The sequence below is a fragment of the Mesoplodon bidens genome (genome assembly GCF_964165515.1).
Source record: "Mesoplodon bidens genome assembly, chromosome: 11".
NCBI classification, from domain to species: domain Eukaryota; kingdom Metazoa; phylum Chordata; class Mammalia; order Artiodactyla; family Ziphiidae; genus Mesoplodon; species Mesoplodon bidens.
The window spans coordinates 82,192,533-82,217,224 of record NC_138167.1 but is presented as its reverse complement, the minus strand read 5'-3'; the positions used below and the strand labels follow the sequence as shown (position 1 = coordinate 82,217,224).

The 24,692-nt window shown below is 40.4% G+C and overlaps 1 protein-coding gene across 1 annotated transcript in view; it reads left to right on the top strand.

The window, feature by feature from the left end:
* The window catches only part of CFAP54 (cilia and flagella associated protein 54), a gene marked incomplete at its 5' end in the record, with an annotated part of 331,419 nt that overhangs the window by 42,722 nt on the left and 264,005 nt on the right, over positions 1-24,692 (top strand). The window contains 10 exon segments of the mRNA XM_081249749.1: positions 4,620-4,763; positions 6,327-6,440; positions 6,564-6,665; positions 11,856-12,054; positions 14,095-14,276; positions 14,360-14,516; positions 15,676-15,761; positions 18,626-18,760; positions 19,822-19,972; positions 24,517-24,593. Coding sequence (XP_081105875.1) covers positions 4,620-4,763; positions 6,327-6,440; positions 6,564-6,665; positions 11,856-12,054; positions 14,095-14,276; positions 14,360-14,516; positions 15,676-15,761; positions 18,626-18,760; positions 19,822-19,972; positions 24,517-24,593 — 1,347 coding nt within the window.

Sequence of the window (24,692 nt, the reverse complement as noted above, 5' to 3'; positions counted from 1 at the left end):
CGTGCGTTCTCCTGGGGAAGTCGTCCCTGGGTCCTGAGACCCTGGCATTGGTGGGCTGCACACCTCCCCGGGAGGGGAGGTGTGGAGAGTGACCTGTGCTCACACACAGGCTTCTTTGTGGCGGCAGCAGCAGCTCCAGCGTCGCACGCCCGTCTCTGGGGTCCGCGCCTACAGCCGCGGCTCACGCCCGTCTGTGGAGCTTCTTTAAGCAGCGCTCTTAATGCCCTCTCCTCACGCACCAGGAAACAAAAGGGAAGAAAAAGTCTCTTGCCTCTTCGGCAGCTCCAGACTTTTTCCCCGGACTCCCTCCGGGCTAGCCGTGGTGCATTAACCCCTTCAGGCTCTCTTCCTGCCGCCAGCCCCAGTCCTCTCCCTGCGCTCCAACCGAAACCCGATACCCGAGCCTCCGCTCCCAGCCCCGCCCGCCCCTGCAGCCGAGCAGACAAGCCTCTCTGGCTGGTGTGTGCCTGAGGGCACCGATACTCTGTGCCGGAATCTCTCCGCTTTGCCCTCCGCACCCCTGTTGCTGTGCTCTCCTCCGCTACTCCGAAGCTTTCCCCCTCCGCCACCCGCAGTCTCCGCCCGCGAAGGGGCTTGTAGTGTGTGGAAACCTTTCCTCCTTCACGGCTCCCTCCCACTGGTGCAGGTCCCGTCCCTATCCTTTTGTCTCTGTTTACTCTTTTCTCTTTTGCCCTACCCAGGTACGTGGGGAGTTTCTTGCCTTTTGGGGGGTCTGAGGTCTTCTGTCAGCGTTCAGTAGGTGTTCTGTAGGAGTTGTTCCACGTGTAGATGTATTTCTGGTGTATCTGTGGGGAGGAAGGTGATCTCCGCGTCTTAGTCTTCTGCCGTCTTCCCCCTCGCTCCCTCAGGCTTCTTTTTTCTTTTAGATGTGCACTGAGCAGCTTGCACACATGTTATACACATTGTCTTTGAGGGCTCCAAAGATGGTAATAGGGTCTGAATGTTACCAGTGTTTCATCTGTTTTTACTGTTAAATGCTTTGTCAGTCTGATGGATTTGCTTTATACATGTGAAGCTCCTAGACCTTTTTGATGATTTGTCTTTTCACATTGGGTTTGACTACTATAGACTTATTTTTCCTTAATTATTTCCTCAGTTATCGAAGTCTGAATTTGTTACTGGAAGAGGAGCTTTTTTCTGTTGTCCAAATTTATTATCATTATTTTCTTGAGAATTTAGACTACTTGTTAACTCTCCCTTGGTTGTTTCTGCTGACTTTAGGGTTGTTCAGTGAATTCATTGAATAGCACTTGGGAATATCTGCTAGGTACCTGGCACTGCTCTAGGTGCTGGGGATATAATAACAAAAAAGGCACTGTTGTTATTTTCAAAGAGATCAGAGTAAGGTTTTGGAATCACACACAGGAGCATATTAATGCAATTGGATGTGACATATATATGTGTATGTAAGAATCTATGTAAATTATATACAGTGTATAGATACACATGTATATACATACAGCACAGTTACAGGAGAGGCAGAATTGAAGCAAAGGTCATTTCTCTTGAGGGATGTTAGCAGAGTCCTCTTCAACAGCTAGTTCTCTTTCCCCTGCTCTCCCTCCCTCTTCTCCTCCTCCTGTTCCTCTGTCTTCCCCATGCTCCCCCTTCCTCCTTCTTTTGTTTTCATTGTCATTAGCAAAGCTAACACTTAGTATGTGTTTACTGTGTTCTAAGCACTTAGCATGTATTAATGAAAACAATCCTATAAAAGTTACTGGTATACCTATTTTGCAGATGAAGAACCTGAGGCTCGTGGAGTTTAACTGTGCAAGTACACTGCTAATAGTGGAGGTAGAGTTTCAGCTCAGTCTTAAGGGGAAGGAGAGAACAGAGTGAGCAGAGATGCATATTTGGACCATTAAGATGTTTTGTGGCATGGAAAGTATTTTGGACCAGCTTTAAGTATACTATGCAAGGTCAAGAATAATGGGGGTGGGGCGGGGGAAGGCAGGGACTAGGTTGTGAAGGGTGTTTAAATGCCCTATAAAGGAAGCAACTGCATAGCACAGGGAGATCAGCTCGGTGCTTTGTGACCATCTAGCGGGGTGGGATAGGGAGGGTGGCAGGGAGACGCAAGAGGGAGGAGATAGGGGGATATATGTGTATGTATAGCTGATTCACTTTGTTATACAGCAGAAACTCACACACCATTGTACAGCAATTATACTCCAATAAAGATGGTAAAAAAAGAATGCCCTATAAAGGGTTTGAACTTTGTTATATAGACAATAGGGAACCATTGAATGTTTAAAGCACAAGAGTGACACAACTTAATTTGCATTTTAGAAGGATAACTCTGGTGGATTAAGGAAGATGCATAAAGAAGCGGGTATTTAAGAAGATAAGGAGACAAGTGAGGAAGTATCCCAATAGTCCTGGGAGACTGCTTTGTTAAGGCTGATATTTCCATGGATAGAATTTAGAATTTGATATTCTGAGATACTTTGCTCATAGATTCTTATTTCCATCCCAGTAATAGTTCTAATAGCAATATGTGGAGCAGAGACCAAATTTCTTCTAATATTCAATCAAGTGAAGGGCAATACAGTCCAGTTACCGTTTGAAATTTTATTTTTTAAAAATTTTTATTGGCGTATAGTTGATTTACTATGTTGTGCTAGTTTCAGGTATACAGCAAAGTGAATAAGTTACACATATACATATATCCACTCTTTTTTTTAGATTCTTTTCCTATATAGGCCATTACAGAGTATTGAGTAGGCTATACAGCAAGTTCTTATTAGTTATCTATTTTATAAATAGTAGTGTGTATGTGTCAATCCCAATCTCCCAATTTATCCCTTCCCCCTTATCCACTGTTGACCATAATTTTGTTTTCTACATTCATGACTCGACTTCTGTTTTGTAAATAAGTTCATTTGTACCCCTTTTTTTTAAAGGTTTCACAGATAAGCTGTATCATATATTTGTCTTTCTGTGTCTGACTTACTTCACTCAGTATGACAATCTCTAGGTCCATCCATGTTGCAGCAAATGGCATTATTTTGTTCTTTTTTATGGCTGACTAATATTCTGTTGTATATATGTACCACATCTTCTTTATCCATTCCTCTGTTGATGGACATTTAAGTTGCTTACATGTCCTGGCTACCCTTTGAAGTTTTAGAATATTTTTTCTTTTGGCTGCGTTAGGTCTTTGTTGCCACACACAGGCTCTCTCTAGTTGTGGCAAGCGGGAGCTACTCTTTGTTGTGGTGCACGGGCTTCTCATTTGTGGTGGTTTCTCTCGTTGCGGAGCGTAGGTGCATAGGCTTCAGTAGTTGCAGCATGTGGGCTCAGTAGTTGTGGCTCGTGGGCTCTAGGGTACAGGCTCAGTAGTTATGGCACATGGGCTTAGTTGCTCCGCAGCATGTGGGATCTTCCCAGACCAGGGATCAAACCTGTGTCCCCTGCATTGGCAGGCAGATTCTTAACCACTTTGCCACCAGGGAAGTCCCTAGAATATTTTCAAAGAAAAGAAAATATTGACAAAGTTAACTGCAGAATACATATCATCAAATAGTGTTTCCCAGTTTCAAATAGTGTTTCCCAGGGCTTTATGGGTAAAATATGTCCAAAAAGGATTATCACTGGGATTGTGGGGAAAAATTCTTTAACTGTAGATAGAATAGCACAAGAGGCTCTTAAATATATTCCAACAGATGGGTCAATAACAATGGTGACCCTTCCCCAAAATTTTGTTTCAGTTTGTACCTTTGGAATATTACACTGGTAATAGGCATTATTTATAGGCGGCTTATATTGAGTCAGAATCATCCTAGTGTGTCATGTACATTGTCTCCTTCCCATAACAGTACTGCAGTGATGTGCTAAAATATCCATTTTATAGATGAGAAAATTGAGGTCTGGAGAAGTAAAATGACACAGATACTAGGTGTTAAAATTGGAACTGAAGCCCAGGTCTTTTTGATTCTAATCCTGGACCATTTCTACTAAGTATCACAGGCCCCAGATTGTAAGCCTTTTCTTTTTTTCCCTACTCTGTTATGCATGCCAGTTTATTTTCAGAATAATACATTGGTTTGAGACCAGCTAATAACAATTGCATTATTGGAATTAGCTCCTAGACTACTGTTGACACTTGATAAATGTTAATAAAAATAAGCTGAGTTCATAGGATTTTAGGAGCTAAGAAGGAAGACATTCTAAAATGGCTAACTTGAGATTTTGAGTTCTTGAAATAATTCTTTTACTTTTAAATGCTTGTTTTTTTTTTTTTTTTTCGGTACGCGGGCCTCTCACTGTTGTGGCCTCTCCCGTTGCGGAGCACAGGCTACGGACGCGCAGTCTCAGCGGCCATGGCTCACGGGCCCAGCCGCTCCGCGGCATGTGGGATCTTCCCGGACCGGGGCACGAACCCGTGTCCCCTGCATCGGCAGGCGGACTCTCAACCACTGCGCCACCAGGGAAGCCCTAAATGCTTGTTTTTTTAATTGACTCATTATTTGTGGTATTTTTAGTTTAAGTAGTCAGCAACTTGGGCTCACCACTCATAATTTGATAATATTAAATGAAAATCGGCATTATTAGCTTAAAATGAAAAGACATTCTATTGTGCCCTTTTCCTGTCTCAGGCCTTGGAATATCTCCTGTGGGCCAGTGTATGTATGGAATCCTCGGTTCCACTTCTGTCCATCAGGTACTTGACATGGAGAGCTACTCTTTACACCGCTGTCTGCCAATGCTACTATGACTGCCAGGCTGGTATTCATGGAGAGGTACGCTACTTTTTAACTCTGAGGATGCCAATATTTAAAAATACAACATATTCAGCATTTTTTCTTTAGATGAGCGGCAAGAAAACAAACAAGCAAACAAACAAAACCCAAAGAATTGCAGTGAAGCAAAGACAAAAGTCCCAGGCTTCATTTGCAGAAATTTGCTTGACTTCTCCATTCTGTTGGTCTCTCGCTTCACTTCCTGTTTCCCCCTTTATTTTCTATTCACTTCTACCGTCTTTACTCCTTTTCTGAATCAGATCTCTGATATCTTCCCTTCCTTATTATATTCTTGTATGCAAGCTACTTTCTTTCCCTGTTTAGTTACTGTGTTCCATGCCACCTACCATCCATTTGTCTTGCTTTTCTCTGCTTCCTACCCCCATTTATTTAGTATACTCTATTTCTTATTTTTCCTCTTTTCCTATATATATTTTTGATTGAATATTTGAACTATAACTTAACTGGCTGGGGCTTCTATTGGTCTATGCCACACCTCTGTGCAGATGAAAACAGGTACTCTCATTATGGTATGTGGTACTTGGCTTGTCAGTGGATGGGGTCTTGGTGAGAATTAGAAACAGGCACCCTTTCCTTTGGGCGAACCTGTCCCTGCACCAGTGTGCATAGCTTGGTGAGTACAGGGTGGGTTGGATTTCAGCAGAACAGCTTAATACAGCCCTTGTGGGATACTTTTTCTAGCCTAGGATACATTCTAGAAACTACTCACCATATATGCATAGTTAGTTTTAGTGTACTAGTGGTGGCATGTTTCTATAGCTATTAAATTTATCAGGGATCGAAATGTTTGCATAGTTTTGACCATTTGACTCCTATTGGAATTTTTTCTTATTGGAAAATGTAACCCTTTATGTTACTATTGTGTTCTAGAAGCATCTTCATGAAAAATCATAAATTATAAATAAAGTACTTCAAAGAACTAGTAAAATAAATTGCATGAATTGAACTTGTTTTGCTGTTATTACTAAAGAATTATAATAATGGTGAACTGATTAAATAAGTACGCTGCTTCCTTTCCTCATATATTAATAAATACTTTCTATATGTTGGGTACTGGAAATCCAAAAATGAATAAGACCCTTTAAGGACCTCACAATTTAGTGGACAGTGTGAACAATTGAATAGATAACACAGCTTGTTTTGGTAGAAAGGTTAGAATTTGAGAAGAGCACTGAGGAGGGGTGTGTGTGCGTGTGTGTGTGCGTGCGTGCGCTTGTGTGCATGCGTGCGTACAATGCCAGAGGAGTGATCATCTATATGAAGCTGCTGTTTAGCCCAGAATTTGACTTTCCTTACTTTTTGAATTAATTCATAAAGTTAGTATATCCGACATTTTATTAACTTTAGATTTACAGAAATTAGTGGTGCTTCTCGGAAATGATTGACAGGACAGCTACCATGTTCTAAAGAATCAGCATCAGCCTAGAGTTTAATTCACCAATTAAATCAAATGTCTGGGAGAATAAAACATACTGTCTTGATATATTTTTAATCACTATACTCTAACTTATTATGAATTAAATTTATTTTAATTGCATGTAGGCATTTGCTCGGCGTGCTTTGGCTAAAATTGATGAGTTAAGGCAACTGGAATTAATGAGTTCCTCACAATCACAGGAAGAATCCAGAGGATGTTATAGAGAGGCCACGATAAAGGTATAAAAATTTCATGAAATAAAAGAAATTTACTGTACTCTACAAATGATTAAGTACTTAATATTAGTAGTTGAGAAGTACATCCCACTGTTACTTCATATATAATTCTTCTTTTTGAGGCAGATGGCAGTCATGATCTTCAAAAGGGGAGTATTCGAATCTAGAAGAATAAACAAAAGTTTCTTTAGGTCAAAGATAAGAGTTAACCTAAGGGAAGCACAAACTGTAAGTCTCAGAACGTCTTCTCTGTTTTAGACTCTTTTTGCAGTGCGTTTGTGTTATACCTCTCTGTCTTTTAAGCCTAGACACTAAGTATTAAATCCTGCCCCCTAATCCCTGCACCAGTGGCAAATAGAAGAATGCCTTCCCAATTTGGACACGGCCTTGCTTCATCCCTTTCTCAAAGCTTCCGTACCTTCGCACAATCCCAGTTTTGTAACATTAAAGGCCAAGAAGCTGAAGAGCCTGGGAAAGGTTCAAATGCACAGGCTTCTGAGTGGTGCTGCAGAGGCCTTTGACCATTTGGTGTCAGCTTCAAAGGCACTGAGGATGGAGAAGAGGTGGAGGCACCTTTTCTTATCAGCTTCTGGGAGTGTTTAGGGTGTAGGTTATACTGGAGCAGCAAACAACCCACATGTCTCAGTGGCTTAAAGCATTTATTTCCCAGTGGAGTCAAACATTATTATAGTTATCAGGAGCTCTGCTCATGACCGATGCTCAGGGCCAGGTTGAGGAGCAGTCCTCATTTGGAAAATTGCCGGGTCGTTCTGCCAGAGGGCACCTAAGAGAGCTCTGGAGGACCTCACACAGGCAGTGATGCTCAGCATGGAAGTGACGGCAGCCTCCTTTCTAACATGGCCAGAACTCCTCACACGGCCCCTCTTGGCCACAGGTGTGTTTGGCCAACAGCACTAAGGGCTCCCAGGGAGAGGAGTGGGACACAGATATGCCTGTGGGATCCCCTGCCCTTTCTCCCTTCTGCCTTTCTCCTTCTCCCACTGTCTTCCCCCTGGCCATTCTGAACCTCAGTGTTCCTTAAATCCCAGCTCTGTATTTCTTTGAAGTGTTCCCTGACCATTCTAGACAGTTGTGAACTCTCTTTTTTTTTTTTTTTTTTTTTTTGCGGTACGCAGGCCTCTCACCGCTGTGGCCTCTCCCACTGCGGAGCACAGGCTCCGGACGCTCAGGCCCAGCGGCCATGGCCCACGGGCCCAGCCGCTCCGCGGCACGTGGGATCTTCCCGGACCGGGGCACGAACCCGTGTCCCCTGCATCGGCAGGCGGACTCTCAACCACTGCGCCACCAGGGAAGCCTCCCGTGAACTCTCTTTTATGAGCTTCTTTGGGACTGAAAATGAAAGTGACGGGGAAGAAGATGGGCACTTTCTGACAGAAGAGTAGTAGAATCTCAGAACCTGGAAGGAAGTTTAGAAATCATTTGGTTCCGTCCTTTTCTATTACAGATGGGGAAAATAAAGCCCAGAGTATTTAAGCCAGCTGCTGGCAGCACTGGAACCAGAACCCAGGTCTCTAGCTCAGTGTATTCTAACTACTCCAGTGACTGCCAATCTCTTTCCTCATTTCTTCTTATAATATTTGAGAGGAATTCTCTTTTTTTTTTGCGGTACGCGGGCCTCTCACTGCTGTGGCCTCTCCCGTTGCGGAGCACAGGCTCCGGACGCGCAGGCTCAGCGGCCATGGCTCACGGGCCCAGCTGCTCCACGGCATGTGGGATCTTCCCAGACCGGTGCACGAACCCGTGTCCCCTGCATCGGCGCCACCAGGGAAGCCCTTTTTTCTTTTTTCTTTTAAATAAATCATATTTAAATACAAATATTATTTGGACATGGTAGCTTTCTATTGCTACTTAGTGTCTCTGAGATAAATTGAGTACTGATCCCAGGCATGTAGTTCGTACCTCCTTTTAAATCATATCCCTTACTGACCAGTGGTGTGTAATAGGTGGGGGTGGTAGCTTGCCAAATTATAGATAATTCCTCGGATGAGCTGTTGAATAGCCTGCATCTGGTATTGTTAAGTAGTAATGCTGTAGTGTTTGTTAGAGAGCAGGAGGCATATTTTGCAGAATGTTCTGCTTTAAATTTATGAAATCGTTTTACTGTTTCTACAAAAGAAAGTATTTCAGTGTGCATTAAATCTATTTTACAGAAAATTTCTGAGTTCATAGGACAGTTGTTAACTCACAGTGAATCATTTTGACTTTCAAAGGGTTGTTTTATAGGACTGCTAATTCAGACTTCTAATGATTGACCATTTAGTGATTCATTCAATAAATATTTTTAAAGTACCTGCTCTGTGAACAAGATACATAGAGGTTACCTTCTAGTGGAGAAATTACATAATACATAAATAAGTAAATTATAGCTTGTGATAAGAATTAAGAAGGAAATAATGGTGGTGATTAAATGAGTTACATGTAAAGCCCTTAGAATGTTCCTGGCATGTGGTAGGTCCTCAGTTGTATGAGCTATTACTATTTATTTTTCATTCATTCATTCAGTAGCCATGTATCGAAGACCTACTGTGGTTCAAGAGTGGTGGCACGTAGAAAAGATGAAGTCGAAGTTCATTCTTTCATTTATTTTTGGCTGTGTTGGGTCTTCATTGCTGCACGCAGGCTTTCTCTAGCTGTGGCGAGCAGGGGCTACTCTTCATTGCAGGTCGCGGGCTTCTCACTGCAGTGGCTTCTCTTGTTGCGGAGCAGGGGCTCCAGGCGTGCAGGCCTCAGTAGTTGTGGTGCACGGGCTCAGTAGTTGTGGCTCGTGGGCTCCAGAGCGCAGACTCAGTAGTTGTGGTGCACGGGCTTAGCTGCTCTGCAGCATGTGGGATCTTCCCGGGCCAGGGCTCAAACTCATGTCCCCTGCGTTGGCAGGCAGGTTCCTAACCACTGTACCACCAGGGAAGCCCTGAAGTTCTTTTTTGAATGGCTTTGGAATAACAAGCGGGATTTGATTAGACAGGGAGAAGGGGGGAAAGCATTCTAAGTAAAGGACAAGAGCATGAACATAGCTTGGAAGCAAAAGTAAGCAACGACGTTTGGTGGACAGTGAGACAGTGAGAAACTGAGCTTGAATGGGGTGGATGTATTATGTTGGGGAATTAACATAATACATCTTATGGCACCAATGTCATGGAAGCCACGGTGTTTAGGGCTGGAACTGACTGCATGGGTTATATCATTCAGCTTCTCATCCATCTTGACAATTTAAAAGATGGTTTAGGGGCCTCCCTGGTGGCACAGTGGTTGAGAGTCCGCCTGCCGATGCAGGGGATACGGGTTCGTGCCCCGGTCTGGGAGGATCCCATATGCCGTGGAGCGGCTGGGCCCGTGAGCCATGGCCGCTGGGCCTGCGCATCCGGAGCCTGTGCTCTGCAACGGGAGAGGCCACAACAGTGAGAGGCCCGCATACCGCAAAAAGAAAAAAAAAAAAAAAAAAAGATGGTTTAGTATACCCTATGCAGTACATGTACCAGGATTTGTCTAATACTTTTTATTACTAGTATTTTAGTTGTTTTCCCATTCTTTGCTGTTATAAATATTGCTGTAATCAACACCTTCAGGTATATTATTTTTTCTTTCTTTTATTTCCTATGGGTAAAATTCAAGGTATAGAATTTGAATAATGTTACAAACCCTTTTTTTTTTTTTTTTTTTTTGCGGTACGCGGGCCTCTCACTGCTGTGGCCTCTCCCATTGTGGAGCACAGGCTCCGGATGTGCAAGCTCAGAGGCCATGCCTCACGGGCCCAGCCGCTCCGCGGCATGTGGGATCCTCCCGGACCGGGGCACGAACCCGTGTCCCCTGCATCGGCAGGTGGACTTTCAACCACTGCGCCACCAGGGAATCCCCAATCCAGTGTTGTTTTTTTTTTTAATTTTTTTAATTTATTTTTTTGTGGTACGCGGGCCTCTCACTGTTGTGGCCTCTCCCGTTGCGGAGCACAGGCTCCGGATGCGTAGGCTCTGGACACGCAGGCTCAGCGGCCATGGCTCACGGGCCCAGCCGCTCTGCGGCATGTGGGATCTTCCCGGACTGGGGCACGAACCCGTGTCCCCTGCATCGGCAGGCGGACTCTCAACCACTGCTCCACCAGGGAAGCCCCCCAATCCAGTGTTTTTTAAATTGCGTTAGCTTTAAATATTTTTTGTTGGTCTTTTAAATATTTATATTTTAAAATCTTTTGCTTGTTATTCATCTATAGCTCTGATAAATCTATAGCTCTAGTTCACTTTTTGCTAGTTTTTCTAGGATATTTTAAAAAACAATTTCACTGTAATTTATTTGAGTTTTACCGTTTCATTTTGAATACTTCTAATTATTAGAAAGTTTATTATGCTGTTTAAATATAATTTTTTAAAGCTCTGTTTTAACCCATAGCAAACATCTTAGAAGAAACCCTGACATCTGTTTGTAAAGCAAGAGAGGGCAGGGCATGAAGCTTAAGCTTTACTGAGGTTTTTAACATATCAGTTAACCTAAGGGTTGAAAGCACATAGAAGCTAATAAGCAGGGAAGTTTTTGTTTGGGGAAAAATAGTCCAAAGCAGCTTTATCCCTGCTTTTGCTTTTCCGTCTTTCTGACTTTGCCCCAGGAAGAGGAATGGAGCAAGGAAATTGTGGGAAATATGGATATCCCCTAACTGGACATGGATTCTGGAAAAGCCAACTAGAGCTACCTTTCTTGTTTCCTGGTAATCTAAGTACAGAGAACAGGTCATTTGTCAGAGAGAAGACTAAAGTGTGGAGGCAGGCCATCTGCTTGGGGTGAAATCATTCTGGGCCGACAGAAAGTACAGTGGCTAGGGATTCTCATGCGGCTCTAACTGGCTCTGGCTTACTTGTATACAGCTGGTCAACTCTTCTTTACAGTTAGCTACCATAAGACCTGTTATTTATACTATAAAATAGTGTTTCAAATTTGGGTTTGGGGACCTTCTGCATTAGAATTTCCTCCAGTGTTTACTGAAAATGTCCCACCCAGACTCACTGAATCTCTGGAGATTTGGTCTGTGAATCTAAAAAGAGCTCTTGAGAGATTTTGAGGCAACCAGAGTTTGAGTATCAGTTCCTAAAGGCTGTCATGGAGGTACCACAAACCATATAGAGACTGATGCTGCCATTCATTAATAAACAGCCTTTTTAGGCTGCTTTGGAAACACAAACATATAAAGAGATGGCAGCGTTTTTGATGTAGTGGCAGCATGACATAAACTTTAATAAAGTCTGGAGTGACACCTCAAAAAATGAAAACCATAAAAGCAGCCATCTCTCATCAACAGACCAACCACTCTCTCTTTTAGCATTAATGAAGCACACCTTACTTGTCTTCGTCTTATACTATCAAACATTGCGGAACTTTAAAAAAGTGAGCTGTATATATATTTTTTTATTCCAGTTGCTGTGGCCACGTACTGTCACAGAACGGTTGTTGGATGAGATGTTTGATAGCACTGCATCCCGGTTTCTGGCTGTCTTGGAGGCTCTCTCTGACTCAAATCGGCGAACACTACAAACTGGACCTGTTGTTACAGATGAAGTAGAAGTTCGTGATGTTGTCTCAGAACTGTTTATAGCAGGGAAAGAACTTTTAATAAGTAAATACGTTGTTAAAATAATATTTTATGGTAGAACATGAATAACAAAAATTTTAGCACGGTAGTCCATACCTAAGAAACTGATACCGATTTTTATTGATCTTGAATTCAGCAACCTTGCTAGACTCAATGGATAATTCAGATAATGTATTAGTAGATTTTCTTTTGGATTTTTTATGTATACAATCATATTATCTGTGAATAATGACAATTATGTTTCTTTCCAATTCTTAACCTTTTAATTTCTTCTTTCTTGCATTTCTTGACTTATTTTGCACTGGTTAGGCTCTCCAGTAAAACATGGGATGGAAGTGGTGATAGCAGATATCCTTGTCTCATTTATGATCTCAGATGGAAAGCTTTCAGTATTTTATCATTAATTTTGATATTTGCTGAAAGATATTTTTAGATACCCTGTTTGAGATTAATGAAGTTTCTTTTATTCTTGGTTTGCTAAGAGTTTTGTTTGTTTTTAATCCTGAATAGTTGTTGAATTTTATCAAAACTTTTTTATGGGTTTATTGAGATATATTGAGTTAATCGAATGGATTTGTCTTTTATTTCTATTAATGTGATACATTACATTGATTGCTTATCTAATTTTTAATTACTCCATATTTTTGGAATAAACTTAATCTGGCAGTGAGGAATATCCTTTTGATATATTGCTTGATTTTCTTGCTAATGTTTAATATTTCTGCTTCTCTGTTCATGAGAGAGATTTCCTTTCTTATAATATCCTTTTTGGGTTTTGCCCTCAAGGTTATGTTGGCCTCATAATAAGAGTTGAGAGTTCTGCCCTCTTTTTCTGTTATCTGGAGGAGTTTGTGTCAGATTTGTGTTATTTCTTCTCAAATGTTTGAATTTGCTGGTGAAGGCATTTGGACCTGGAATTCTCTTTGTGGAAATGTTTTTAACTATGGATTACATTTCTTCCATAGCTATAAAATGATTTAGAATTTCTTTTCATTTTAAAAAAAACTTCCGTTTGGTAAATAGTACTTTGATTTTATCTATATTTTAAAATTTTCATAAAATCGTTTGTAACATCATGATGATCATCTAAGTGAGCTTAGGATGTGCGTGTGTGTGTGCATGTGTGCACCCATCTGAGGGCAGGGAGCCTCTGTGCCGCAGTTTGGGCTCATCTTTTCCTCACAAGGAAGGTACGAGATCTCAGAGGAGAATTCCCTTGACTTCCTTCACCCACACCTGAAAATTTACCTTCATCCACTGTCTGTCAGTAAAGTGGAAGGAATGTTCCTTCTGCTCCTCTTTAGGTCTTTGGGCCTAATCTCTGCAAACTGCCCGTCATCCCTATCCAGCTTCCTCCCCTGTATTTCTTCCTCTTGTTAGAGTCAGATTTATTGAAGGAGTTGTCTGTTTTCACTGTCCCAAATTCTTTCCTTCCTGCTTGTACTTGGCGGTCTTCTGTCATGGACAGAGAGTGTCAGGGACAACCTCCTTATTGTTCAATTTGAAAGTCAGTGTTTTTCTTCCCTTTGCTCTCTGTAGTATTTGTTGCTGTTGACTACTCCTTTCTCTTTAAACGCTCTCCCTTGCAGCCTTTGCTCCCGCGGCCCTTCTCTTACTTGTTGGGGTTCCTTGCTGCTCTGTCCTAGGCAGCCGTCTGTTGCCCATTCACTGTGGATATGTAATGATGACTCTAAAGCTATATCCCTATTTGAGATCTCTTTTCCGAGCTCCCGGTCTGTAATATCTGGCTGTCTGTTTCACTAGTCAACTCTTGCTAATCCTCTCTTTTTGAGACTCCATGTTCCTCCCTCTGGGGTGGCCTTCCCTGACCGACCTCCTACTCCAGACCTCTGTCCGATGCCTTTCTTACTTGTCCACACAGCACCAAGGTATTTGCCCCCTAAGATCCCTTGTTGCCCCCACCTGCGTGCGAGCTCTGTGAAGGTAGGGGTTGTGTTTGTGTCTTTTCCGTTGTTTACCTAGCCTGGCAGTGTCTGACATTTAATATTTAGTAAATATTTCTTTGCACAAATGACATCCAAACCTCTCTCTTTCCTTTTCTAGTGTCAAATACCAGCGCAGATGGCACGCTTGATTTTCCAAAATCTTCTCTTCTGGAACTTATTATAAGAAGGAAAAATGTTATTTCTGTGGATGCTGCCGTGCAATTTATAAAACTAGCTTTTACTTATGAGGAATGGAGTTTATTTGAATCTGCAGCTGGGCAGCTTATTGATTTTCTCCAGGTAATATATGCAAAGTAGTTACTTTGTTTTTATTTTATTAACATGACACCGAAGTAATTAATCATGGGATATACTTTTCTTAGAGGCAGGATGACCCAGAGTCAAAGAAAGCAGAGAAAGATTTAATTCTTCTTATTGCAATAGAACCTTTAATCAACGTAAAGAGAAACAAAGGTTTGATCTTTCCCCTCGAAAACTACAAAGGAGGTCAAGTTTACAGTAAAAAAATTGCTCTTCATGGTGAGTATTTATGTGCATTTTTGAAAAATTAAGATGACTATGTGCTCTCTACAGGTGAGGTGAGAGAAAGAATGTTCAAGGCAGAGGGAGCAGGAAGTGTAAAGGCCCTGCGTGAGAGTGTGCTTGATTGTTGAAAGAATAGCAAGGAGGCATGTGTGGTTGGAGTGCGCTAGTGGTGGTGCTGGCATTCGAGAATGAGGTAGGAGGTGAGCTCAGGGAAACAGCTGGGTGCCTGGTCTTGCAGGTTCCTAGGCCTTGTAAGGATGCTGGATTTTATGGTTTTGAGTAGCAGAATGAGGCTCTACTTGGCTGTTACGTTATCAGTGAGAGGCCAGCGGGGCAGCAAATCAAATCTATCAGTTCACTTTGGTAAGGGAAGGTTTGGGGGTCTCCTCTCTGTTTCCAGCATGCAGAGTTTTCCATTCTAAAACTTTTTTTTTTTTTTTTTTTTTCTTTTTGCGGTATGCGGGCCTCTCACTGCTGTGGCCTCTCCCGTTGCGGAGCACAGGCTCCGGATGCGCAGGCCCAGCGGCCATGGCTCACGGGCCCAGCCACTCCGCGGCATATGGGATCCTCCCAGACCGGGGCACGAACCCGTATCCCCTGCATCGGCAGGCGGACTCTCAACCACTGCGCCACCAGGGAGGCCCAATTCTAAAACTTTTTACGTCTTAAAAGTCATTGTGTATATAATTGAGAATCTGCAGCCTCTGTGCTTTAGAGAATTATTTAATCCTATACTTTTATGTTTGATCATATTCTTAAGGCATTGAATGGCTGCTAAATTGTGGTAAATAATTTGTACCAAGTAACGATGCTTTTTTTTTTTTTCTTCTAATGGTTTCTGAATAGATACCTTTGTTATTTTTATTTCAACTGCCCTATATGTTTTAATATTATAAACCTTCTCAATTCCATTATGGACATAGTTGGCATACAGATTGCAGATGAGTGAAAATATTAATAGTCCATTTTAATTGAATTAGAGCCTACTTAGATTAGTTTTCACACAGAAGCATTTAAAGTGTCTTATTGATATACTATCTGCCCAGATATCATGTGTGTCACTTTTGTAGAATTTCTGTGTTTCTATGCCTTTTCTATTTGAAATTTTGTAACGAAATTTTTTCTTTCATTTTCCTGTATTTTATAAATTGAGATACTTCTGTGAAGACTTGTGGATATTCAGAAGACATTTTCCATTTGGCGGCAACCTTGTATTCCTGTGTCTGTGGCTCTCCACAGGTGAAAAAGCTATTTTGGATAATTTGTAATAGTGTCAAAGGAGGCTCTTTTACTTAATTTAAAGCCAGATTTAAAAATCACAGGCATTTCACCTTGCTGAATTTCTGTATTGTTTAATCATTAGAAGAAGAGATCAATTTATACCCTGACTTGTAATTTTAAATTTGTCTTTATATTGTCATCATTTTGGGCATCAGTCTCTTCCTTCTTGGGAAATTCCAAGGCTAGCTATATTTCTTTTTTTTTTTTTTTGCCAGATTTATTCTTAAACTTAAGACTCGTTCTAACATCTATTTTCTCTAACATATGATTTTCTTATTTTTTTCTTGTATATATGTACAGTTTTTCTTCTTTCTTACATTTTTAAACATCTTTATTGGAGTGTAATTGCTTTACAATGGTGTGTTCGTTTCTGCTGTATAACAAAGTGAATCAGCTATACATATACCTACATCCCCATATCTCCTCCCTCTGGCTTCTTTCTCCCACTCTCCCTATCCTACCCCTCTAGGTGGACACAAAGCACTGAGGAGGTTAGCTATATTTCTATTGATGAAGGAAATGAGGCAGTGGTTTTAGTGAGAGTTAATATTCCTAAAATACTGCTTTCCAGTCCCTGAGTACAAAGCCTGGTTATTATTTGGAGTCACTTAGCACACAATGGCCAGTATTTAGAAATGATGATTTGTGGGTATGGATATTTAAGCAAAACTAGTACAGCACTGGTTTTAAACTGAATTCCAGGGACCCCCCCCCCCACCCCGCCCAGAGCTTCTCTGAGGCTCCTCAGGAGCCAGCTTTAGGTCATAACACCCTAAACTGTTCCTATTAGTTTTTGAGATTCTGAGGGAATTTCCTTTGAAAATTTGGTTTTACTGTTATAAAAAAATGTTTGAAAACCACAGTTACAGAGCATTATATTAACTATTGTTCAGGCAAGTGAAACACAGTAAGGGACTTGAGAAGTTCCACTCTTATAATATTTTCTATTCCTTCATTTATTAGTTTGTTATAACCTGTGACAGGTGTTTAATTTTTGAAAGAAAGGTATTTGATAGCAAATATACTCATTATAGTGGGCAAACCAAACCAAAAAATTCCAATCAAGGCTGAAAAGCGCATGAAATTTTCATCTTTCTGCTTTTTAAAAAACCATGTGTATCTTAGTTCAGTTCAATTCAGTAAACATTTTTTGAGCTCTGTTCTGTTCCCAAGCACTGTACTAAGGTACCGCATATGCGAAATAAGTCTTAGAGCTGCCCCAAAGGAGCTCGAGGTTTGATATATTTTAATCATAAACTCATTATCTTTCTAGTTCATATACAGTGAATAACTTTATTTTCCTTTTGGAAAGAGCCAAAGTAACTGAACTGAGAGGAGATATACTTGATTTGGGTCATCTGTTGATATCCAATGTGATGTTCAGTTTAGTTCCTTCATGTCTCTCTTTTCTTTTTGTCCATAACCTTTCCCAGCTCCCCATTCCCTTTCCCCTTATTAGTTTCTCCACCTCTCCATTCTTTATTATTTATTTATTTATCTATCTATTTATTTACTTATTTTTGGCTGCGTTGGGCCTTTGTTGCCGCACACGGGCTTTCTCTAGTTGCGGCGAGTGGGGGCTACTCTTCATTGTGGTGCGCGGGCTTCTCATTGCGGTGGCTTCTCATTGCGGAGCACGGGCTCTAGGCGCACAGGCTTCTGTAGTTGTGGCACGTGGGCTCAGTAGCTGTGGCTCATGGGCTCTAGAGCTCAGGCTCAGTAGTTGTGGTGCATGGGCTTAGTTGCTCCATGGTATGTGGGATCTCCCTGGACCAGGGATTGAATCGTGTCCCCTGCCTTAGCAGGCGGATTCTTAACTACTGCACCACCAGGGAAGTCCCTTCTTTATTTTATTTTATTTTATTTTATTTTATTTTATTTTTTTTGCGGTACACGGGCCTCTCACTCTTGTGGCCTCTCCCGTTGCGGAGCACAGGCTCCGGACGCACAGGCTCCACAGCATGTGGGATCTTCCCAGACCGGGGCACGAACCCGTGTCCCCTGCATCGGCAGGCGGACTCTCAACCACTGCGCCACCAGGGAAGCCCCCCTTCTTTATTATTTTAATACAGAAATTTTAAAAAGAAAGAAGCATATACACACTTCAAATCTGGATGAAACTGGTAGGTTTATATAACTTGCCTAAAAGTATTTGGAACTGTTCTTTTTAGAGAGGTCAAATAGCCTAGAGCAGTTAAGAGTGAGGTCTCTAGAGCTAGACTGCTTGGGTTTGGATCCTGGCTCTGCTACTTTCTTTCATTTTATCTTAGGAAAATCCACTTCATTTTGTTGTGCTTCAGTTTCCTCATCTGTAAAGTGGGGATGATAGTAATAGTACTCACTTCATAGATTGTAATGGGGATTAAATGAGCTGGTATATGTCTTAGTCTATTCGAGCTTCTATAACAAAGATACCCTAGACTGGTTGGCTTACACAACAAACATTTATTTCTCACAGTTCTGGAGGCTGAGAAATCAAGGCGTCATCTGCCTCCTGGTTCATAGATGGCTGTCTTCTTGCTGTGTCGTCACTTGGCAGAAAGGAGTCTCTCACTCTCTTTCTGGGGTCCCTTTTATAAGGGCACTATTCTCATTCATGAGGGCCCCACCCTCATACCAGTTGCCTCCTAAAGGCACCTCCTAATACCATTGCTTTGGGAGTTAGGAATTCAACATAAGAATTTTGAGTTGACACAAACATTCAGTTCACTGCAGTAAGTATAAAGCTCTGAGAATGTTGCCTGGCACACATTAAATGTTGTATACCTATATCTCTATATCTTACTGTTCTTATCAATTTACTTTACCACTTTTGTTTTCAGAATGCTCAGCCTGATAAAGAAATCGTTGTGGACATGATAATGTTCCTATGGCAGAAGTGCAAAGTAGGAATTCAGCGGATCAATGTGTCCAGAAATGACTATGCAAAATTCACCCAGAAGATCAGTACTAATAAAGTATTCCTTTTTGTTTCTCTTCATATGCTTTTTGTTATTGCTAATTTAATTTGTGATGCACATTTCAAACCTAAATTTTCCCTGTTTACCCACCCGCATAATTATCAATACTAGTCTTTAAATGTAGTGGTGAGCGAGCCTTTCCTTTAAGTGTGTTCCCTGCACTTCTGCCCCAATTTAATTTTGGGAAGCAGGGAGGTGTTTCAGGTTTTTAAGGGAGGAGTAAATATAGTATGTTTCAGGTTATGTGAACTTGGATATATTCATTAAGAAGATTAATAATAGAAAATACAAGTAAGGCATTTCAGTTTTTTTGGTAATAATATCAATAGTATATTTTTGAGCTCTCTCCTTTGGAAAGGAGAAAGTTGAACAGGTGAATATTATAACCTGGAAACTTAGGAGAGAATATTTTAACAATAACACAGTCTTCTATGATTCTGAGGCCTCCTAAGTTTAGCTACATAAGGTTGCATGGGCATGATTTTATCATATAGTGTAATAGACTAATGATGTGGGTGCATAAACGTTGTTTTCTCATTTTAGCTCCCAAACTGTGATGGCTAATTTTATGTGCTAAGCTTTGGGGTTATAGACATGAAAGACAGCTTCCAAGGCACCCAGCATGGAACTTGAAACACCCACTTCCCCCTCACTATTTTGGATGCCTTTGATAGTGATCTTAACTGCTGCTTTTTGAAGGGAGAATTGAGAATTTTGAAGATACAGATAATCTTCACTGATATATATATATATATATATATATATATAAACCATATGATAAATTTTCCATTATGGCTATAGATATGCGGACTGTAAGCTTAAGTAAATCTTCTTTGTGAATTTATATCAACAGATGGATCATTAAATATCATCTTATTAGGATTATTGATCTTTATATTACTTATAGTTAATATCAACTAATAAGGAGGAGTACCTGTATAGTATTCCATATGATTAGAAGATGGTGATTTCAAGGAAGTACTAAGTTTTACAAAATGTGACTCTTTCTACAATGTAGTTACTTTCAACTGATTATACTGTGTATTTTCTCTTTTTAGTGGGTTTATCTTCTGTGGCAGATAAATGAAATAATTCACTGCTATAAAATGGAAGACATTGATGTTGTGGTGGTGGCAGAGGTCGCATTACGATTAAGTGAAATATTGGAGTCTTTAGGAAACCCAAGAAGAAAATTTAAAAATTTTCTAGGTAAAATATTGAATGAAAAAATATGAGGTCATTAATATATATATATACATATGAATATATAAGTATAAATTGTACTGCTGGTTAACATCTGTTAATGGAAACTAGGCATTTCAGTATTGTGCTTCAGTGATGATTTATAATCAAAGATAGAAATAATATAGGTTCGACCAAGTTGATGTTAAAAAAAGGTCGTATGCTCTGTGGTTCAGTGTCAGAGGAAACTCTTTGTGTCTTGAATTCACTCAGATGTTTCCCTTCTCCGTTCCTCATGTCCACCTACTCCTGTCTCTCTCCCTCCCCCATTCTTCCTTTTTTCTTTTCTCTCCTCCCTTTTATCCTACTCCCTCCCCTTCCATTTCCCACTAGAGTGATGCTTCATGAAGGAAGAGAGCGTGTTCAGGTCACCGTTTTATCCTTGGTACCAGCACATTGCCTGACACAGAGGAGGAGCTCAGATGAATGTTTGTTGAATCAATCCATGGCCTTCTACCTTTTGTCTCCTTTTTAAGTCTCTCTTCTGATTCCCTCCTTTGAAAATTCTCCTTCTTTCTTCATTTATTCTGTTGCCTCTCTTCTTTTCCCTTTCTTCTTATCTTCTTCCTCTGTTTGCCCCATTTCCCACTCACTCGCCTCCTCTCCCTGTCCCAACCCCTTCCTGCCATTACTCTGTTCTCCTTCCAGGAGGAGACTTCTCTCAGAGGATTGGTCTGCCCTCCTTGTTCTTTCTTCTGCCTGTGGTTGAACCCCTGAATTATCTGTTTCATTAGGTAACTTCCATATAGAAAATGAGGTGGGGGAGACATGTGGATGTCTACTTTCCTATTTCACCCCATTTACTGAATGTGTATGACGTGTGAGGGATTTGGTAATAATTACTGTAATAATTGTTTTCCCAGAGATTTGCTAATCTGGCTCTGCCTGTTCTCGGTTGTTGAGTGCAGCTTTGCAGATGGAATTTGACAGCCATAGTTCTCAAACTTTGATCGGTATCAGTATCACTTGGGAACTTGTTAAAAATACAAGGCCCAGGCTTATCATGCTTCAACTAACCTGGGCCTTCCTAGTCCTCATTAGCTTACCAGGAGATTTTGACACACGTCAAAACTTGAGGACCACTGGTTAGAGGTCTCTGGCTATCTAACACTTTCAGTGGCTTGAAGTCATGTTTTTGACACATCCTGTCTTAAAATGCTTTTCCCTTTTTAAAAACTTTTATTATGTAGAATTTCAAATATAGAGAGGTGAAATAAGTCACTGAGTATGCATCATCCAGTACCAATAATTATGAATATTTTGTTAATCTTATTTCATCTCTCCTGACAACACTTTCTTTTTTCCCAGTGTTTTAAAGCAGACATCATGTCATTTCACCAGCAAATACCTCAGCATATATGCATGTATGTGTTGTGTGTGTATGTGTTGTGTGTTGGTCTATCTATCTAACAGATAAGGTTTTTTTTTCTTTTTATAAAACCACCATGTTACTGTTATTACACCTTATAAAATAAGCAAAAAATTCTTGTGTCCCTGATTGTATTAAAAATGTCTTAAGTTGGTTTGTTCCAATCAGGATCCAAACAGTCCCACACATTTAATTTTCTTATGTGTCTCTTAAGTCTCTCTCTCTAACCTGTAGCAGTTCCCCCTCTCCTTACTCCCGAAGAAATTGAATTATCCCCCTGTAGGATTTCCCACATACTTGATTTGGCTGTTTCTACTTTTGTTGTGTTGATTAACTTGTTTCTCTACCTGGTAATTAGATCTACCAGGTTGCCTGTATTCAAGTGATACATTTTCAAAAAGTATTCTTTCCAGTATCTTATTTTTTGGGGGGCGAGCATACTTCATGCATACTCCCTATTGCATTGCATCAGGAGCCATGTAATGCCTGGTTGTCCCACTTGTTATGATGTAAAGATTTACCAGTGAGTTCAGGTGTTGTCAGCTTGACTCTTTTCCTAGGTTGGTTTCCCCAGAAGCAGATTCTGAGACAAGGAGTTGAGTGTAGTAGTTTATTTGGAATGCGATCCAGGGAAGCAGGGTGGTGGGGTGAAATGAGACAGAGAAGGAAAGGAAGCGAATACAAGATACAGAAAGTTCATGAGAAGGCTGCTGTTGTGGGTACAGGGCTTATTCCCACGAGGGACCTCTAGGAGACTGTATAGAACATGCCTCAGAGAGCTGGGAGGTTGTGGTATTTGTACCTTTATCTGTCATTTGTTGAAGGCTACTGGAGGAGGGGTAAGTAAGCCAGGAGGGGCTTCTAATTTCTATCATTCCATCTGCATTTATTCTATTGATACCTTAAGTGAAGAACTTACTTCATCAACTGTTTGGTTACTCTGGTTATTTTTGATTTTGTGGTAGATACTATACTTGCTAAATATTTTATAAAAGTAATTTGAAGCCTTAGATGATCTGTTCTTCCAGGGAAGATTTATGCTTGCTTTTACCAGACGCATGAAGGCACTACTGCTCGAGGGTCCCATTATTCCAATTTGAGAGATTAAGATAATTTAAAGCTGAGATGCTCTTTCTTCGACCTATTTTCAGTTACTCTGACTCCTAGGATGTGGCCCCTTCTGGCTTTTCACCCTTGGTAGGCCCTGGATACCAATCTCTGTTGCTGTGTCCTCTGAAGGCTGTCAAAGTACCACTCAGCTTCTCAACTTTCCTCTCCAGAATTGATGAAAGTCTTCAGTGAGAAAAGTAGCTCTAATGCCATTGTATAGTCCCTGGACTCTCTTCCCAAGATCCGGAGGATACTTCCTTCCCAAGATCCTGGCTCTGTATTGAAATTAGCGTCTTAGCTTGCAGATGGAAAAAAAATAAGTGTATTTTTCCAGGTTCCTAGCCAGCAGAATGTTTCCAGATTATCTGTTCCTGGAAGCATAAGGTCCAATTATTACTTTTTAAAAAAAATGTCTATTTCTTATTCAATTTTATTATTTTGTGTACTAGTTACTTCTGGGAGACTATTGTTTTATATTCTTCAATTATAAATGGGCTAAATACAATTTATTATACTGATCCTTTGTTAAAATGTTTCATTTCTAAAGAACTAATCAATATTAGAGCACAGTCCATTTGTAAATTTGAAAACATCTACATTTATGTCATGAGCAGTTGTCCCCATTTAGACATATAAATTTTTATAACTTTTACAACAATGTTATTCTCATTATCATATTGGCACATAAAACACAAAGTTCAAGTCATTTTTTGTATGTTAATTATGATAATCTGCTTCAAGATGTTTATTTATTCATCTGTTTATTAAATAATTCATTGTCTAATTGGAATTACTGAATAATTTTTAGACTAGGAAACTAGCATTGCCATATACATTTTTTTTTTTTTTTTTTTTTTTAAACTTTTTTCTTTTTTTTTTTTTTTAATTTTATTTATTTATTTATTTATGGCTGTGTTGGCTCTTCGTTTCTGTGCGAGGGCTTTCTCTAGTTGTGGCAAGTGGGGGCCACTCCTCATCGCGGTGCGCGGGCCTCTCACTATCGTGGCCTCTCTCATTGCAGAGCACAGGCTCCAGACGCGCAGGCTCAGTAATTGTGGCTCACGGGGCTAGTTGCTCCGCGGCATGTGGGATCTTCCCAGACCAGGGCTCGAACCCATGTCCCCTGCATTGGCAGGCAGATTCTCAACCACTGCGCCACCAGGGAAGCCCGCCATATACATTTTTATTATTTATATTCTTCTAATTCAAGCCAGACTTCTCTGACATTTGTCTAAATTTACTGTTATTTGCTGAATGCTTTTCAGTGGACTTTCTATAGAATATATAGAAAGACCAATCTCTTTACCATAATATAACCTTGCTGATAATCAAGCTTTTTGAGTTGGTTTGCTGTATTACAAGATGCTTTTATTTATTTATTTATTTTTAGGAGTGATGGATAGGTTTATTATCTTGATTGTATTTCAAACTCAAGTGTACAGTTGAATATAGTGTTCAGTTTATTTAATTAATTTATTTAAATAGATCTTTATTGGAGTATAATTGCTTCATAATACTGTGTTAAAAATATGGAACGCTTCACGAATTTGCGTGTCATCCTTGCATAGGGGCCATGCTAATCTTCTCTGTATCATTCCAATTTTAGTATATGTGCTGCCAAAGTGAGCACTGCAAGATGCTTTTAAATTAACTTATATAAAGACAAAATGTAACTATGTGGAAGAAATAATTTGTTATTCAACTTCTAAGTGTTGAATCATTTCTAAAATCATGGGTGAAAAGATAACTAGCCTAATGTTCTTTATGATTATGATTCACTGTTATATTTCCATTTTTCTCTTTCATCCTTTTATTTTCTCTGGTCCTTCCTTCTCTTTGTTTCTCTCTCTCTCCTCCTCCTCTTCCTATTTTTCCTCTTTTTATTCTCCTCCTTTTCCTTTTTCTCTTCCTTCCTCCCTCCCTCCCTCCCTTCCTCCCTCCCTCCTCCCCTTCCTCCCTCCCTCCCTCCTCCCCTTCCTTCCTTCCTTCCTTCCTTCTATCCTCTCTTTCTTTCTTTCTCTCTATTTTTCAGATATACCTTTAAGGAAAGGGACTAGTGAATCCCTTGGGGCTCCAAAAGGGAGTGTGGAAACTCTTCCAATATTGAAGGTATTGTAAAATATTTTAGAAAATATAGTTAAAAACATGAATTTTAATTTTCAAATAATATTAAATTTGTAAATGTATAATGGTTAATTATAGAAGTAA